Source organism: Macrobrachium nipponense, chromosome 1 (genome assembly GCF_015104395.2).
Source record: "Macrobrachium nipponense isolate FS-2020 chromosome 1, ASM1510439v2, whole genome shotgun sequence".
Lineage (NCBI taxonomy): Eukaryota > Metazoa > Arthropoda > Malacostraca > Decapoda > Palaemonidae > Macrobrachium > Macrobrachium nipponense.
The window spans coordinates 9,719,674-9,739,673 of record NC_087200.1 but is presented as its reverse complement, the minus strand read 5'-3'; the positions used below and the strand labels follow the sequence as shown (position 1 = coordinate 9,739,673).

The 20,000-nt window shown below is 39.9% G+C and overlaps 1 protein-coding gene across 2 annotated transcripts in view; it reads left to right on the top strand.

Annotated features, from left to right (window-relative positions):
* LOC135219115 (monocarboxylate transporter 12-B-like) overlaps positions 1-17,741 on the top strand; it is a 19,790-nt gene extending 2,049 nt beyond the window's left edge. For both annotated transcript variants that reach the window (XM_064255566.1, XM_064255565.1), the window contains 5 exons: positions 13,279-13,447; positions 13,680-13,823; positions 14,338-14,962; positions 15,280-15,500; positions 16,257-17,741. In XM_064255566.1, coding sequence (XP_064111636.1) covers positions 13,411-13,447; positions 13,680-13,823; positions 14,338-14,962; positions 15,280-15,500; positions 16,257-16,393 — 1,164 coding nt within the window. In that variant the 5' untranslated portion in view covers positions 13,279-13,410 and the 3' untranslated portion in view covers positions 16,394-17,741. The remainder of the gene's footprint in view (positions 1-13,278; positions 13,448-13,679; positions 13,824-14,337; positions 14,963-15,279; positions 15,501-16,256) is intronic.
* Positions 17,742-20,000: the final 2,259 nt, after the last annotated feature.

Genomic DNA, 20,000 nt, shown 5'->3' with positions numbered 1-20,000 from the left:
AGTATGGCCGCTCGGCCAATCACAGCCCGGGAAAACAGTGACGTAGAATGACGTCATCTCCCTTTCTGCCGATCATCGAGGAGGACCAATGATACTGGAAAAGATTCGTGCATTTCAGAAAAGAAGTACACAAACAACTTTATTTCTTTTGTCCTTATCATCAGTATCCATAGCTAAATAAATCGGTATGTCGGAATTATTCTTTTCATCATTACGTTTCTTGCAATCAATAGTATGGCCACTCGGCCAATCACAGCCCGGAAAAACAGTGACGTAGAATGACGTTGTCTCCTTTTCTGCCAAAAATTTTCATCACCCTTCCAGTAAATACTGCCAGCAATGAACGACTGTTTTCAGTGCTTAGTTTAGTGAAAACGTATCTACGAAATGGGCTTGTTAAAAATCTTAACTAAGACATAGTGGTATTAATTTTGCAAAATTAAGATCAAGGAGGCATCTACTAATGCAGTAGATAATATTTGAAATGCATGAAGCATATGTTTATTTTGAAATTTCCTCAGATGATCCTTGTTAAAACTACGTACCATCTTATCTCTAGACATTTTCCCAAGCTGAAGATCTTCCTGTTCATATTAACATTATTTCGGTTTTCTGAATGACCCATTTGCAGGTATTGAACTATATTTAATGCAATATATTAAATTGCAGATATCCAAGGACCAATACTATAGTTTATAACTTGATTTGTTTACACAGTTCCACTACCTTTTCATCTTCATTTATTACCTCAAAATTTGATGAACTACAGCATTATTTAAAGAACAGAAAGTCTTCCAATTTCCATTACAAGTGGCTTCAAATGGCTCCTGTTTTGTTGATATTTCTAAATATTTTCTCGGGGGTCCTTATAGAGCCCTTCCGGACCCCGCCCCTCCCTGCCTGGTTAGACTCGCTTTGTTCGCCACCCCCACCACCCCCTTTCAGGAGGGGGGCCTCAAATAAACCTTTACCCCCGGTCGCCCCCCAACCCCACCAAGGAAAAATTAAATGATGCCTCTGTTCCATTCATTTTCTCTTTCTTCCAATTTGCTATCCACCCTCTCCTTAGAATTGGTGCACAGCCTGTTACACCTTTCAAACCTTTCTACTCTCAATTTCCCGTTCAGTGCTGAATGACCTCATAGATCCCAGTGCTTGGCCGTCGGCCTAAATTCTAGATTCCATTCCTGAATGGTAAATCTTGGAATACACCTTGATTCTATTGAATCAAGTCTAAATCAAGACCTTGGTCGAAATTGGCCTCTGCTGTGCAAGCGAATAAATCACCATTTATTACATTGAATTATGGCTATGATTAGGATCACTTTTGTAAGGCCTATGAGAGGTCTCACCTCTCTCACGTCTCCACTGTGGTAATAAGTGAATCAGTAACTTAGGAATATTATTTAATCGATCATTCTGGCACTTGTCCATGCTATGATACATTTGTAAGTTCTTTGTTCACTTTTTTATGTTTTTTTTTTAACTTGCCCTGTTTATTCGCTCATTACTCTAATTTTCACTTTTTGCATTTTTATTTTTAATTATCATTCTATTTAGCTTAATAAAATCAAATTGATAGTCCATATAACAGACACATTCACTGCAAACACGCAGATGTCAAGGATAATAATGATAATATTTTTTATTAGATATGATGGCAGAATTTACAGAGTTTATTTCATACAGAATTCTCTCAATTCTTTTAATACCTTGCTTCTCTGGCACACTGATATTTCTAATCAGCTTTCAGTCATCAACGGGATTTCGCCAATGAGAACGAGGCTACGCCCACGGAGAGAACAGCCAATCAGATGCCGTCTCCCTGATGACATCTCACGCGATTCCGCAAGCAGTGCCCAATGAAAAATAGGGTATCACCAGTAGCTCATTGCACACTGCGATCCCGTCCCAGTGACGACCAAAACGAGGTGGCCGAAACATGTAGACGTCATTTAGAAAACCTGAAAGAAACGCAAGAAATACGGATTGACCCCTGACGATCAATGGCCTGTTCCCGACCTTCGAGACACACCTGAATACCCGTTACCGACTCTTGAGGTCGTTTTTTTAAACTACCACCTTCGCTGTTCGATTAAGAGCCTGCTCGTGAAATTCCTTCGTGGGGCGGTATTTTGAAAACATAGGCGAAGCTCCTCTGGGAAGAGGAACTGTGCGCGAGGGTTGGTACGCCAGAGATGATGAATAAACATCTCATTCTTATCTGGAGACAGCTATCCTACTTCTATCCCACTTTATGCCTATATATAATTATAGAAACTTTATCACTTACACAATTGTTTTGTGCATTAATAGAATTACTACAGCAGAGTCCAGCTGGCTTTACAGCTAAGCCCTGCCTACTGATTACGTCACCACCATTCCTTGAAGCTGATTGGTTGTAAATAGTTTCGAAAAGTTCTTTAATCTGTGGTTCTTTTCATTTTCATTTATTTTGCAATGGTTGTTTTGCCGAACTAAAATACATTGAGCTGATATAATATAATCCTAAAGGAGGTGAAAGACGATTCTGTTACTGCTGTGAAGTTCATACACAATTGGGAACGTGATGTCTTTTAAGTGCAAAGACAGTCTTTTACAAGGCTGTAAATAAAACCATATATTCATTGACGTACTGAAAAAAATGCACTACTAAAATATGTGGCATGTGTTATAAGTTCGAATACTTACATTAGTTATGCGGTTCTCTTTTAATCTTAAAAAAAATATACGAAGAGGTTAGCGAAAAGGTGATCAAGACTTCCTCTTCGTTTCCAATAATTTTCGCCTTCCGATCACCTTCGTCTTCGGGACGAAGACCTGGTTCGCTTCACAATAATACCATTTCAGTCGCTACGAGCTTCTTCATCGAAGATGTCAGTTTAAAAACACGGCCCTGAGCCTGTCCCTGCCCCGCCGTCTTTCATAACGCCAGCTCGGAATTCCATTGATGACTGAAAGCATGACGAACATCGGACAGCTGCTTATAAATCTCAGTGTGCCAGAGAAGCGAGTCGTTGGAAGAATTGAGAGAATTCTGTATAAAATAAACTGTAAATTCTGCCACTATATTTGATAAAACATATTTGAAAGGAGGTTAGTTTCCAGCATACAGAATAATAAATAATGATAATAATACTATAATATAATAATAATAAATAAATAATTTAATTAATTATAATAATTAATTAATTAAAATTATTAATAATTAATTTTATTATTATTAATTATTAGATTAAAAGTTATCCATAAAAGCCATAAACACATGATGCAGTGCCAGTAATCAGATACAGCGCAGGAATAGTGGAATGGACGAAGGCAGAACTCCGCAACATAGACCAGAAAACTAGGAAACATATGACAATACACAAAGCACTACACCCAAGAGCAAATACGGACAGACTATACATAACACGAAAGAAAGGAGGGAGAGGACTACTAAGCATAGAGGACTGTATCAACATCAGGAACAGAGCACTGGGGCAATATCTGAAAACCAGTGAAGACGAGTGGCTAAAGAGTGCATAGGAAGAAGGACTGATAAAAGTAGACGAAGACCCAGAAATATACAGAGACAGGAGAATGACAAACAGAACAGAGGAATGGCACAACAAACCAATGCACGGACAATACATGAGACAGGCTAAAGAACTGGCCAGCGATGACGCATGGCAATGGTTAGAGGAGAGAGCTTAAGAAGGAAACTGAAGGAATGATAACAGCGGCACAAGATCAGGCCCTAAGAACCAGATATATCCAAAGAACGATAGATGGAAATAACATCTCTCCCATATGTAGGAAGTGCAATACGAAAAATGAGACCATAAACCACATAGCAAGCGAATGTCCGGCACTTGCACAGAACCAGTACAAAAAGAGGCATGATTCAGTAGCAAAAGCCCTCCACTGGAGCCTGTGCAAGAAACATCAGCTACCTTGCAGTAATAAGTGGTACGAGCACCAACCTGAAGGAGTGATAGAAAACGATCAGGCAAAGATCCTATGGGACTATGGTATCAGAACAGATAGGATCATACGCAAACAGACCAGACGTGACGTTGATTGACAAAATCAAGAAGAAAGTATCACTCATTGATGTCGCAATACCATGGGACACCAGAGTTGAAGAGAAAGAAAGGAAAAAAATGGATAAGTATCAAGACCTGAAAATAGAAATAAGAAGGATATGGGATATGTCAGGGGAAATTGTACCCATAATCATAGGAGCACTAGGCACGATCCCAAGATCCCTGAAAAGGAATCTGGATAAACTAGAGGCTGAAGTAGCTCCAGGACTCATGCAGAAGAGTCTGATCCTAGAAACGGCGCACATAGTAAGAAGAGTGATGGGCTCCTAAGGAGGCAGGATGCAACCCGGAACCCCACACTATAAATGCCACCCAGTCGAATTGGAGGACTGCGAGAGAGGTCCGCTTCAGGTTCGATATTATGATAAACATAAAGAATTCAACACCAACAGTTGAAACTGGGGATCCGAATATAGAATGAAACAATAACACAACAAAGGTTTATTTACAAGCTTACTAACAAAGATAAATGCAGAATGGTGTCTCCTATTTACATAAAAAAAGGTAAAATCTGACACTGTATGAACTGGGGGAACAGTGAGGTAATGAAAGTACTTGCCGACCAGTTTTGTCACTCAAAAGCGATGGCTTCACAAAAGGAGAACTCTAATGGTAGATGCCTTCTTGCCTCCGTATTCCAGAAAATAATGTCTACTCTTGATACTTGAAAGGCAGGAACTCCCAAAAACCTCTAGCAGAACGTTTCTTCTCTGAAGTCTCACTCAACGTCGAAATAACTCGGTCGTCCACTCCTAAAGACAACTTGACCAGAATTAGACCAATTCTCGAGTGGTTCCTTCTCTTATCTCTCTCGGATGATCTCTGATCTCAGCTGCTGAGCGCTCACTGATCTGATCTGTGTCTCTTACTAATGATCTCTTACTCTGTGACTAACTGATGATCTCTGCTTTCTCCTACTTCGTCCGTCGTATTTATACGGCATTCTGGGGGTGGAGCCTATGGCAAACGTCACAGACTCCCGAGATTACTAGAACTTCTTAGAAGACTCTTGACGGAATATTGCATCATATTTCGCTGCGTTTCTCCCAACACTTAGGCACGTGTTGCGCTCCAAAACACGCCCGACGATTCCAGAACAACCGCGAGAACAGGCACCTCCAACACATGCGCGAAGGCCTCCATGCTATAGAATTTCTTGAAGATGCTTTTTCCTTTCCTTTATCCTTCTTTGCTATACAGCAATTACCACTACACGTTCCCCCCAAAAAGAGAAAAAAATTAAAACAACTGATTTTATTTTTTTCTAAATAGAAACAAGAATTAAACAGCAAGGGAACTATTCTGCATAAAGCTTTAATACTTCTCCATTCACTCAACCACTCGGGCCAAAACAAAAAACGGCCATTAGGCTACTCATTCTGAAAAAATCTCTAGAGAGCTACCTGCTATAACATTATCCTTCTCTCTTATTTTTTCCATTTTCTGAACTCTGATTAAAACTTTGAAAGGCTAAAACACCTCTTGCGTTTTCTCACAACTAATTTCTCTCAGTAACACTGTCACATAGAACACTGGCGGTGGCCAAGGTACGGGGCGTTCTTTATAATTCTGAAGCAAGTTTACATTCATTGCCTTTGCTCTACTCTTACCCACATTAATTCCATAATGTGCATTTCCCCTTTCCTCTAACACTGAAAAAGGACCTTTGAACTTATAAAGTAAAAAGGGACTTTCTCTCGAGACTAGTACTAAAACTTTATCTCTTACATACAAACTTCTCTCTTTTGCTCTAAGATCATGTTTCCCTTTAGTTTTCCCTTGACTCCCATTCTCCTTCGCTAGTTGCCAACCATCTCTTAAATTGTTTTTATAACACTCAAGATTAGTTATGTAATCTTCTCTACCCTTACTTACAGACAAAGGTCCGACCATATTGATAAATACATTCTCCAAAGATTCGCCTACTGAAGGAATATTACTCAACGGAACTCTAGGAATTACTTTAATCGGTTTCCCAGCAATTTGATATTCATGACAGCTTAAAACATACCTCTTCATCACTTCTCATTTTAGGCCAAAAGAACGCCCACTAATAGACCAGAAAGTTTTATTTACTCCTAAATGTCCTTGCTCATCATGTGCTAACTTCAAAACTAGTTCACGAAGCTTCCTAGGAACAACTAATTGTTCTTTGATTTCCCCTTTACTACCTGACTCAGGACTAACATAATGACACGAAACTTCGTCCTTTAAACAAAAAGTTTCCTTACACACATCATCGAGATCATCATCCAGCTCACACTAAAAAATTCGGGTTAGTGTCTCATCCTCTCTGCAACTTGACAAGCTCATCCTTATTCACGAGGTTAGCGCTTAATTCATCACCGTAACTAGAACTAGATACCGGTACATTTACTACGTTACTTTCGACAGCTACACCTTCCATTTGGCTATCACTGTCAACGATAGAGTTAGGTTTCTTGGCCACACTCATGCCAAGATCAACCTCGCCACCTCTATCACACTCGTTCGAATCCACGAACTTACTCTCATTCGAATCCAAGAACTTACTCTCATTTGAATCCATGAACTTACTCTCGTTCGAATCCACGAAATTACTCACATTCGAATGCACAAACTTACTCATGTTCGAATCCACGAACTCACTCTTGTTCGAATCCACGAACAAATTATGACCTTAGTCTATGTCTGCATCTAAACCCGACCTAGTTACTACCATTTCAGGCACTGGAATATCCCTCACAACAGGATTCACATTCTTGGATAAAGCTAAGTCATTACGGACAATTATGTCAACGCCATCCATGGGCAAACTGTCAACTACTGCAAGTTTCACTTCTCCTGACACTACCTGACTTTCTAAGTTCAACTTCAACAAAGGGCAAAGAACACAAGTGTTAGGAAATCCACCTAACATGACTTTTTCTTCCAAATTGATTTCTGCCCTGTTTGGCACACTCTCTCTCCTAATCAGTGAGACAGCAGCTCCTGTGTCTCGAAGCAAGGCCACTTCTCTCGAATCTACTCCTCCAAGAGAGGAAACTATGCCTTCTGACAGAAATTCACCAAAAAATTTCCTAGTTTCTCTCATCCCATCATTTCTACTTGACGAAAGGTTGACTAGCGATACTGGTTTCTTACCGTCCTTCCTTTCTACTGCACAATTTCTCACTAAATGCCCTTTCCCATTACATTGGAAAAAAGTTAATTCTGAGCCACTAGATGCCATTTTACTCTTACAAACCTTAGATGTATGACCTGGTTTTCCGCATGTATAACAGGAATAGTCACTTTTACTCGCATTGCTATTACTAGGACTGAAACCTTTACTGTTTTGTACTCTACCAGACGAAGGATCATTTCGTTTCTTACTAACACTCAAATTATGAGTTAGACTATATTCGTCAGCTAGCCTAGTTGCTCCTGCGAAAGATACTTCTCGTCTATCCTCTATATAAAACTTAATCTCAGGGGATGCGTTATCTTTGAAGTTTTCTAACAACGCTAAGTTCTTCAAACTATCAAAATCCTCAACCTTAGCAGAAGTTAACCAATCAAAACACAGCCTTTCTAACTTCTTACCATATTCTACATACGTAATATTTTCATCCTTTCTCAAATTTCTAAATTTCTTACGGTACGCCTCCGGTACTAACCTGTATGCGCTAAGAACAGTTTCATTCACAATATCGCAATTATCACATTCCTCCTTAGACATGCAACTATACACAGTAAGCGCCCTACCACTCAAAACTGACTGTAAATATAAAGTCCACATTTCTTTAGGAGAACCTACTCTTTCCATTAACTTCTCAAAGCACATGAAATATTTCGTTACATCTTCCTCATCAAACTTTGGTACTAATTTCAGCATTGCACTCATACCTAACCTATCAGCTTCGTTTTCGTTCTCACCTGTCCGACTGTTACGAGTACTTTCCCTTAACCGAACAATTTCCATCTCATGCATACCTTCTTTCTCTCTTTCTTCCTTCTGCATTACCAACATTTCTCTCTCTTGCTGCATTTTCATTACTTCTCTCTCTTGCTGCATTTTCATTGCTTCTCTCTCTTGCTGCATTTTCATTACTTCTCTCTCATACTTTTCTCTTTCTTTCTTTTCAACATACTCACGGAGATCATTCCTCTCTAGACCTAGAAGCTTATCCGACTCAATAAAGTCTTTCACCATCTCACTCATTCTGGCTCTTTCTATATTCTCCCTGTTTCAAATTGTTAGTGCTATTCTAAGCAAGGTCACCACAATGTTACGAACCGAGAGAGGTCCGCTTCAGGTTCGATATTATGATAAACAAAAAGAATTCAACACCAACCGTTGAAACTGGGGATATGAATATAGAATGAAACACCAACACAACAAAGGTTTATTTACCAGCTTACTAACAAAGATAAATGCAGAATAGTGTCTCCTATTTACATAAAAAAGGTAAAATCTTACACTGCATGAACTGGGGGAACAGTGAGGTAATGAAAGTACTTGCCGACCAGTTTTGCAACTCAAAGCAATGGCTTCACAAAAGGAGAACTGCTATTGCAGACGTCTTCTTGACTCCATATTGCAGAAAATAATGTCTACTCTTGATACTTGAAGGGCAGGAACTCCCCAAAACCTCTAGCAGAACGTTTCTTCTCTGAAGTCTCGCTCAATGTCGAAATAACTCGGTCGTCCTCTCCTGAAGACGACTTGACCAGAATTCGACCAATTCTCGAGTGCCTTTTTCTCTTTGATCCTTCGTCAGTTCCTTCTCTTATCTTTCTCGGATGATCTCTGGTAATTCAAATACTTGTTGGCCAGTTTTGCAACTCGAAGCGATGGCTTCACAAAAGGAGAACTCTAATGGTAGACGCTTCTTGCCTCTGTATTCCAGAAAATAATGTCTACTCTTGATACTTGAAGGGCAGGAACTCCCCAAAACTTCTAGCAGAAGTTTTCTTCTCTGAAGTCTCACTCAACGTCGAAATAACTCGGTCGTCCACTCCTGAAAACGACTTGACCAGAATTCTACCAATTCTCGAGCGTCTTTTTCTCTTTGATCCTTCGTTGGTTCCTTCTTCTCTTATCTCTCTCGGATGATCTCTGATTTCTGCTTCTGAGCTCTCACTGATCTGATCTGTGACTCTTACTAATGATCTCTTACTCTGTGACTAACTGATGATCTCTGCTTTCTCCTACTTCGTCCATCGTATTTATACGGCATTCTGGGGGTGGAGCCTATGGCGAACGTCACAGACTCCTGAGATTACTAGAACTTCTTAGAAGACTCTTGACGGAATATTGCATCATATTTTGTTGCATTTCTCCCGATACTTAGGCACTTAGGTGCGTGTTGCGCTCCACAACACGCCCGACAATTCCAGAACAACCGCGAGAACAGGCACCTCCAACACATGCGCGAATGCCTCCGTGCTATAGAATTTCTCGAAGATGCATTTTCCTTTCCTTTATCTTTCTTTGCTATACAGCAATTACCATTACATTCTTCTCTATTTTACAAATAGCGGCTTTTCCCATGCTACTTAAACAGGCTAGTAGAGCGCCTATAGAGGTCATGGTCAAATACAGGGTCAAAATAGGTGTATATATTTGAATTTTATAGATAAACTATGATACCATAGACATCAAAGTCATTAACGATTTTCTCTGTCTCTGTCTCTGTCTCTCTCTCTCTTTCTCTCTCTTTCTTAAAGCGAGCTTTCGTCTGGAGCTGCCAGACATCCTCGGGCTGGGAAGCTGAGGGTTGACTGATCTTGGTGCGGTGTCCGTCCTCCTTATATCTGTGGTTGACAGCAGGGGGTCTGCCCATGCTTGTCTCCTATTGGCTGGTGGCTGTGAGTCTTTGTTCTCATTGGTTGCCTCAGCCAGGTCTCAAGCCACTTTCTTCGAGCCGATGGTTGCATTACAGCATATCCTGCAGCCGCCTGGACCTCCTGAACAGTGGTGTAACATTGATGGGCGTTGTGCTACGCTGTGGGACGTCACGGCTAATTTGATTTCCATCGGCTGCAGGAGTACCTCGTTCGGGGCCGTTGTCTTCCGTGAAGTTGTCGTGATCGGTGGTGTCATTGTTGGTGGCAGGTCTTCTCATACCCGTAGGGAGCAGAAATTCTTCCTGCATCGTATTCTGTGTAGGTTTTATTTTCTGGATGAAGAACGCCTCCAGCAGGCGCAACCAACGGGCATCAGGGGCCTTCCTGATGATTTTCATGTTCTGTCTGATGACATCCTGGGAGATGGCCTCCTGATGTTTGGTGCAGGCATGATTCTTGATAGGCCCCTCTTGGGCGTGGCAGGAGAGTCTCTTCGACAGTCGCATGCTAGTCATACCTACGTAGGCGCCGCTACATTCGCGGACTGGGCATGTATACTGGTACACTAAATGCGTCTGCTTCAGGGGTTCTCGTACCTGTGGAGAGGGGTTATTTTTCATAATAAGATTGTGCATCCTCTGAATCTGGTAATATATGATTAAGTCGTATTTCTTGGTGTCGTCAGTCTGGGATACATTTTCAGAAATAATTTTCTTAATGGAGTCCTCTTCACGGTAATGGGAACTCATGAAGGCTTTGTAGTACAGCTTGATATTATCCTGGGGGCGGGGCTGCGGGCTCTCACTACCGTACCATATCTAAAGGGCTGTGCGGACTTCCTTGCTGATTAATTTATTTGAGTACCCGTTATTCACAAGTACTTGGGAGGCGCAGTCGAGTTCCTGGTGAGTGTCCTGCCAGGTCGAGCAGTGGTAGAGGGCCCTCCTGACGAAGGCCTTGACAGTGGTGCTTTTGAATCTGGTGGGGCACTTGCTGTCTCCGTTGAGGCAAAGTCCTAAATTGGTCTTCTTTGTGTAGACTGAAGTACGGAGACCGTCCTCCGTCTTGCTTACAAGGACGTCAAGGAAGGGGAGCCGATCGTCGGAGCTGTGTTGAACTGTGTAATTCAGCACACTATACTGCTGAAATACTTGATGGAGGGCTTCTACCTCATCCTTGGCGTCAACTTGTACAAAGATGTCGTCAATATAACGTCCATATCTGCAGGGTTGCTGCATCCTGGCGAAGACCCATTCCTCCATGGTGCCCATATAAAAGTTAGCGAAGAGGACCCCCAGTGGGGAGCCCAACACCACGCCGTCCTTTTGGCGGAACACCTGGCCATGGTGGGTGGAGAAAGGGGCCTTCTTCGTGCAGATCTCCAGCAGCCTACGGAGCGAGGCTTCCGGTATGTTGAGGGGTGCTGTCTACTAATTCCTGTAGACACGATCAAGGATTATATCTATGGTTTCGTCGACAAGCAGGTTCATAAATAGGGACTCCATGTCCAGCGAGGCGATAATCCCGGTACCAGGGGCGTCCTTGATGGCTTCTAAGAACTCTGCCGAAAACTGCAAAATGTACCAACTCGGGACGTAAGGGGTCAAATTTGGTTGAGGCGTTTAGCCATGGCGTATGTAGGGACGGGCGTCTGGGTGATGATCGGCCGGAGGGGGTTTCCTTGTTTGTGGGTTTTTACATTACCATATAAATAACCCAGACTGTAGTCACCTTCATGAGTTCCCATTACCATGAAGAAGAGGAATTAAGAAAATTATTTCTGAAAATGTATCCCCGACTGACGACACCAAGAATATCGACTTAATCATATATTACCAGAATCGGAGGACTCACGACCTTATTATGAAAAATAACCCCTCTCCACAGGTACGAGTGAGTACCCCTGAAGCAGACGCATGTAGTGTACCAGTATACATGCCCAGTCTGCGAATGCAACGGCGCCTACCTAGGTATGACTACCATGTGACTGTCGAAGAGACTCTCCTGCCACGCCCAAGAGGGGGCTATCAAGAATCACGCCTGCACCAAACATCAGGAGGCCATCTCCCAGGATGTCATCATACTGAGCACGAAAATCATCGGGAAGGCCCCTGATCCCCGTCGGTTGCGCCTGCTGGAGGCGCTCCTCATCCATCAAATAAAACCTACACTGAATACGATCCAGGAAGAATTTCTCCTCCCTACGAGTATGAGAAGAACTGTCACCAACAATGACACCACCGATCATGACAACTCCACGGAAGACAACGGCCCCGAACGAGGAACTCCTGCAACCGATGGAAATCAAATTAGCCGTGACGTCCCACAGCGTAGCGCAATGCCCATCAACGTTACAGCGCCGCTCAGGAGGTCCAGGGGGCTGCAGGATATGCTGCAATGCTCCAGCCAGTATGAGACAAGCATGGGGCAGACCCCCTGCTGTCAACCACAGATATAAGGAGGACGGACACTGCACCAAGATCAGTCCACCCTCAGCTTCCCAGCCCGAGGATGTCTGGCAGCTCCAGATGAAAGCTCGCTTTAAGAGAGAGAGAGAGAGAGAGAGAGAGAGAGAGAGAGAGAGAGAGAGAGATAGAAAATCGTTAATGACTTTGATGACTATGGTATCATAGTTTATCTGTAAAATTCAAATATATACACCTATTTTGACCCTGTATTTGACCATGACCTCTATAGGCGCTCTACTAGCCTGTTTAAGTAGCACAGAAAACGCTGATATTCGCAAAATAGAGAAGAATCTCTACAAGTGTAACGCTGCTGAAGTAGCCATTACTTTTAATAAAGTATGCTTGAAAGAGGGTATGCTTCCTAAGTACAATAATAATAATAATAATAATAATAATAATAATAATAATAAATAATAATAATAATAATAAGTTTAGTATAAACCCCACTCAATCTTTCTTATCCAAACACATTCAAAAGAATGACAGAGAGCTTTGGAGAGCCTATTACAGTCACATTAGCCAAAAAGACAAAGCATGATCCGACATCCAACTTACTTGGGCTCATGCTAAAATCTATGGTCATAAAGCACGTTGTATCACCAATGAAAATTAAAATAATTACAACGTATTTTATTAGAAATAATTGTTCTGCACTGCTTAACATGCATATTTATTTTTTACATTTTCATTCTAAAAAATAAATCACAAACATCCTATCCTAAAATTCCTGTATCCTTAACTCAACAAGAAAAACCCTTTTCAGATCTTTTTAGGCCTTTCCATAGGGGTTACCTACCACTCCCCATCCGCAAGAACACCAACAAAGTAGTTTGTAGGCTTGCTCCCCGAGTAAGCAAAAATGACATAGGATTTCATTGCAACAATAATGCAAAATTCCTCATCTCTTTCAGATATGGATGGGTGGTGGTCTTCGCCTCTTTCCTGGTTAACGCCATTGTGGCCGGATACATGAAAAGCTTTGGAATAATGTATGCCCTATTAAGGAGAGGTTCCCTGACACCTCCACCACGAAAGCAGGTCTGATGATGGGGTTGCTCAGTGGCTGTAGAGGAATACTAGGTAATGGGTGTTTAGTTTATACTGTTGCTTAGTGGAATGAGAATCTTGTAAGTAATGCGCAGAAGATATCGCTGGCTTCGTCATGCACTGCAATACATTGTTTAATTCTTACACCATATTTATTCCTCCAGATTCTTTCTAAACCAAATGATGCAGCAACTGCATTCTTTTTCCCACTTATAAATTTTGGTCGTAAACAAAATAATGACAATTATGTTTCTGTTTCTGAAAGCGCCAGCTATTGGAGCATTCTCCGTGATGGTCGGTCCTCGAGTTTGCACCATTACTGGGTCGATTCTCACTGCAACCGGACTCCTGCTGGCAGTTCCTGGAGTCTCTGCACTGTATTTGGCCTTCACTATTGGTGCTCTTGTTGGTAAGATTGCCGTTGGTACTTGTGCTTTTTCTGTAAATAAAAAAGATTAAATCTTAGACCTCGGTTTTGGTAAGGTATTGGATGACCAGAACTTTTTCATTTCGAGGGTGCTTCCACACTGCAGTAAAACATGTCGTGAACTCATGGTTGTGACTTACCATATATGCATATCACGAGCATGAAGAAAACAGCTCATCGACTCTAAATGCTGGATAATCATGTAAAGTACTGAAGTACTGGTTAGGAACACCAGCAAGTCACTGACTTGTAATAAATCAGTTTTATGATGTGTTTATGATAGGTTTTAATGCAGTGCAAATGCATTCTAATGGAATACCGGTTAAATCATTAGTATAAAAAAGAGCAAATTTTTCAGAACTTTTAAATTACCATATTGTGAAGTACTTTAAAAGCTTGATAGTTCAAGAACTTCATTTTGTTTACATGAGCTATCCATAGCTCAGGTAACATTGAAAGTACACAACAAACCCCTGAAAATAAACACCTTCAACAGGTATAGGAGTCTGCATGTGTGAGACCCCAGGTTGCATCATTATCTCTGAGTACTTTCTGGAAAAGCGGTCGACTGCCAACGGCCTGCGTACTTCTGGGAACGCCTTCGGGGGAGTGGTCATGCCTTTCTTAGCTGTTTACCTCCTCCAACACCAACCTTATCAGGGATACTATATTATCTTCGCAGGCATTATGTTGCAAATGTGCATCCTCGGCATGCTGTACAGGTCATTCGAAACACATCAGATGATAACGACGTTAGGCTTCCAGAGAGGCTTGAGAACCCAAATGAATCAGCACAAAAAGGATTCACCCTTGCTAAATACTGCCATTTCAATGACAGCACCGCCGAAGAGGGAAGAGAAGAAGAAGAATAAATTGCTAAACATGAGCCTACTTAGGAATCCAGCTTACATTATGTACATCATTATGATATTGCTGTGCAACATCGCGATTCCCAATGTGCTGATGTACCTGCCACTCTTTGGCAGGTACAAAAACCTGACCGAGTTTGAAAATTCGATTATTTTATCCGTGCTGTCGATTTTAGATTTTTTCTGCAGGATGTTCCTTGGATGGCTCAGCGATAAGAAGCTGTACTCCAAGCACCATGCATTTGTCTTCGGGTGAGTAGTTGGCCATGAGTCAAAGATGTTGTTCCCACCTGCATCTTGATATACTGTCCTATGCACATACTACTATGTATAAACATGTAGACAGTAAGTGGCAAGCAAACAGACAGGCACAATTAGACGAAAAGGTGAATGATCCAGTGATATACTCGTGTAAGAAATTGCCTTTACTCTCGCCTATTATCAGCTATTATTTCCCAGTTTTTAACATACATTTAGTCAATGAGGCACAAAAATACCTTGCACATTAAAGAAATCCAGTGTATCCTCTTTAGTTTATCTGTATGACTCCTCTGTATCTCATCTTCCAGGTTAACCATGGCTGGAACCAGCCTTATGATGCTGCCACTGGCCTACAATATGTGGACCGTTCTCGCCATATTATGGATGCGTTCCTTTGGGATAGCAATGTTCTGGGCGCTTATCCATGGACTTTTAGCTGACCAGTTCGGCTCAGAAAATATGGCAACTTCTTGGGGCTTTGTTCGAATGACACAGGGCATCACGAATTTCTTTTATGCTCCTCTGCTCGGTAAGTATGTCGATATTTCATAGAGATGTTGGCTGCAGAGCCAGCACAACTTACATGAATGCGGTCTCATAGGTTAACCACCTGAGCTAGGGCTACCTTATGTATTATAAGGTTAGGTCAGACTAGTAGGCCTACTCTATAGCCTGTTGTATTAGTCTAAACTAATCTTATAAGACATTCTGTAAGCTAGGCATAGTTTATTGAGTAACTGAAAGATAGTCTAGGTTCAGTCTTACAGCCTGTTACATCTCGAAAACCGAACCTTCCTCTACTTGAATTCATTCTTTAAAATAGACTGTGTTAGTATGCATTAACACAATAAATGCGTAAGGCATTAAAAAGTGGTGAATATTTAAAAAATAGACTCCAAATTCACGTATAAAGAGGTTAATTAATAATTCAGAGAGGATCAGCTATTCGTGAAAATTAGGGCTCTGAACGTTGCTAGCTCTAGTCTGCTTTAGTCTGTTCTGGTTAAAGTCAGAGCTTCCTAACGATAATTCTGTTCATTTTCAGAGACTTACGTATAGATTGTATAGATTTCAGTTGGTAAATGATTATTCAATCATATGAGGAAGCTAATCTACGCACTCGTAATTATTATCACGTAGAGGCACTCACTCATTTTTAGGCCACTTACAGCTTCTTCCTCTTCACTTCTGCATTCCCCCCTATCTCCATTTTCACATCATTGACTCGTCTTGATATCTCACGAATGTCTCTTTCTCTCTCTCTCTCTCTCTCTCCGCTTCTCAGGAGCCGTGGCTGACAGCACTGGCAGCATGAGTGCTCCTTACTTACTGATGGGAGCAATGCAGGTGCTTGGAGCTATGACTTTCGCCCTACAGCCTCTGGTCATAAGGGTCACGGGAGCTGAGGTTTGCATGACGTAAATAAAAAAAAAAATCTGGTTCTTGCTTGAAGCTGTCGATGTTCAAGAATGTAATGAAAGTATTGCCATTCGCTATTACACGTTCACGTGTCAGTAAAATATTTGTTTTCTTGACTGAATCAGAGAATACGAAATTAACTCAGGTTAAAATGTTTATTGTAATATCAGAGAATAGACACAATCTCTTTCTATTCGATGTACAGACAATAGAAAGTAAATTATAACCAATTTACTAGACTTAACTACTACCTTTGAAAACCAACTTGTACGATAATAAAATATCACAATACCTTTATGTGATACACGTTGACGTGTCATATAATTTTAAAATGATGAATACTAAGCTAAAAGTAAAAATTATGCTTTGAACAATGAGAGCTGGTTTCACCACGAAGAGATGTGAATGCGTGTGTCGTATACTGCTAACAATAGGTGGTCATAAAATCGCAAAATTAATACAATGCTTTGGGCAATAAGCTATTTCTTCGCTTGAAAGAAGCTGTTCTTTCATTCCTCTTCACGGTTTGTTACCACAAGACAAAAATATACAATAATGGAGATAATGGTTACATCGGCCTTAATCAAGAGCGAGATGGTTCTCTAACATGCGATCATAGCCCGGAAGATAGCAGAAGAAAATATGCAAGGGTTAATTCATTATTTTCTGAAAGACGTCCTAGAATTATTCCTAGCTTTAATTATGGCCCCTTACCGGATTTATTTTCGTCAATCACGATCTTTCGTGGCCACACGTCAGAATCGAACTTCAATTCAGGTTCTTGGAATTATACTTCGTTCTTGCTTGAAATTCACCTCCTGAGTTTAAATTGGACACGAAAATATTCCTTAGATTACGATACCATTTGACGATATATTTCATTTCAGAGGTGATGGGGTAATGCCAGTGAATATTGCTTTCATTTATGATAAGCAGCGCTTCTGGAAAACTTATACAAGAATGCTTTATACTTTACTACACTTAGTAACTTTCTTGAGATGCATGGCTTATTAATTTTATAATCTATCTAGGACAGTTTAGGACTATTCCGGTAATCATTATGGTTAATCCTAACTGAGATACCATCAATTTTGTGGACACAACCACCGTTATAGATGAAGTCCAATAGAAGACGCAGTGCCAACCTATCCTAAGAATATTCACTTTCTATTGTACGAATTCACCTATATTTATGTCTGTTCATTTAACAGCTTACTAACTTGTTTATTTTTTTTCTGATAACTGATATCATCTGTCTATATTTTCATATTATAATCGGGAACTTCTTTCAAATGAACACCATTTTCTTAGGAAGCTTGTGGGTGTTCCATATGAATAGTGGTTTATGTGTTGAATATAATATAATAATAATAATAATTAATAAGTAATTAATAATGAATAACAATAATAATAAAATAATAATAATAATAAAGCAAACTATGGAATATCTCCCGTTTGCAAATTTCCAATCCGATCTATTGACTTGCCTAAATTAAACGCCAGTTTGTTGAAGGTCAGGGACTCATTATGAAATGAATATGGATTTATCTGAGGACACACATTATAATAATCTATGGCAGGGGCCGGCAAACTGCGGCCCACCAAACGTTAGTAAATTTGAAAGTGAAAGGTTAGTTTGTCTTTCAATTGTGTTCCGTGTGAAGCTCCCACTTTGAAATACTAATTTAGTAAAAACTGTTCTCCAACCGAGTTGCTTTGTATTTGAAATAAATACATTTCATGTGAACCTTCCACAGTACTTTAACATTTTAATTCATAAAAGTTAATTGCATTTTTTCATTAAACGCCTTTTATTTTGTCTATTTTTAATATGAATTACTTTGCTTAATGTATACTATCAGGCCCTGTGAAATTGTGAATGTTTTAATGTGGCGTTTGCTGAAAAGTTTGCCCACCCTATAGGAACGAGATCTGTCCTCCTAGTGCAATCGACATTCTCTAGCAAATGGCGTTTACGAACCATTACTCACAAGTAATTGACACGAGGACGCAATCACGTCGTTTGGGTCAATCAAATCCTGGGAATTCGTGGTTGTACCCACCCGTTTGTTTGCGCCCCTTTATTGTTTTATGATTTCTCATTAGGGATTAACCTACATACCTGTAGTAGATTCACATCAACCGTGCATTTAAGATCTAGGCCAGTCCCTTACGACGCTCCTAATTGGCTGTTGATAAACCAGTCACAGGGCTGGAAACTCTCAGTCTCCCTCGAGAGTTCACATAGGCAGGATGTATGTTCCACCTCCCCTGAGGAATAATTTTGAAAGACGCATCTCTAAAGAGAAGTGGAACATATATCCTGCCTATGTGAACTCTCTTGAGAGACTGAGAATTTCCAGCCCTGTGATTGGCTTATCAACAGCCAATCAGGAGCGTCGTAAGGGACTGGCCTAGGCATCAAATGCACGGTTGATGTGAATCAACTATACCATATCGAATCTATTTATGATGAAGTGACCAACATATAAGTAGCTGGTGAGGCTGAGGAAATATGATGCAAATTTACGTCTCACTTCGAACTGACACGTCAGTGTCCCAGCGTCCTCATTTGAGGACACACATTTCAACAATTTTTTTTATCCTTTTCTCTTATCTATTCATTACATTTGAATAAATTAATGTATAAATTATATCATATTACACACCATGAAAGTTTTTTTTATGTGTATTAAGAATTTTATGTCTTTTATGAACAACCAAACTTGCACTAAAATTCTCTCTAATCCTATCATAATTTCAAGTATCTTTTTCCAAGTTATAACAATTAATTTGAAATAAATTTCATAAAGTATGGTAAATTAATGAATTACTCAACCATTCTAAGTAAAACTTGTGTATTATAAAGCAAATGAAGTTGTTCATAATTGACTTTGAAAATTGCGTCCTCAAATGAGGACGCTGGGATGAAGTGGTATAAATCATGTTCAAACCTCGATTTTTGGCTCAGGTTCTTTCTTATCTCTGTTGTGATCACACTCAATAAGAGAATATCCATTCATGGTAAATATTATTTTGTTATTATTCAAAATATTTTTTGAAAAAAGTTGTGGAGAACTCTCTCTCTCTCTCTCTCTCTCTCTCTCTCTCTCTCTCTCTCTCTCTTCTCTCTCTTATATATTATATATATATATAGATATATATATATATATATATATATATATATATATATATATATATTTATATATGTACAAATATGTATATATATATATATATATATAGTATATATATATATATACATATTTGTGTGTCTTTTATGTTATATATATATATATATTATATATATATATAGATATATATATATATATATATCTACTATATATATATATATATATTATATATATATATATATATAATAGATATAATACATTCTAATTTTAAGATTGTGCATTTCTGTGATAATGCCGATGCATCAAATAATAAATGGGAGGGAAAGGATTCAAAGTAAGAAGCTTGATTCGAAGCTTTAGAATCATTGACTCAAAATATCTCGTAAATATCCTATCCTAAATTCCTGTATCGTTAACTCAAAGAATAACACCTTCTCATACCTTTTTACGCTCTTCCACGGACCTTTCCTGACCACCAC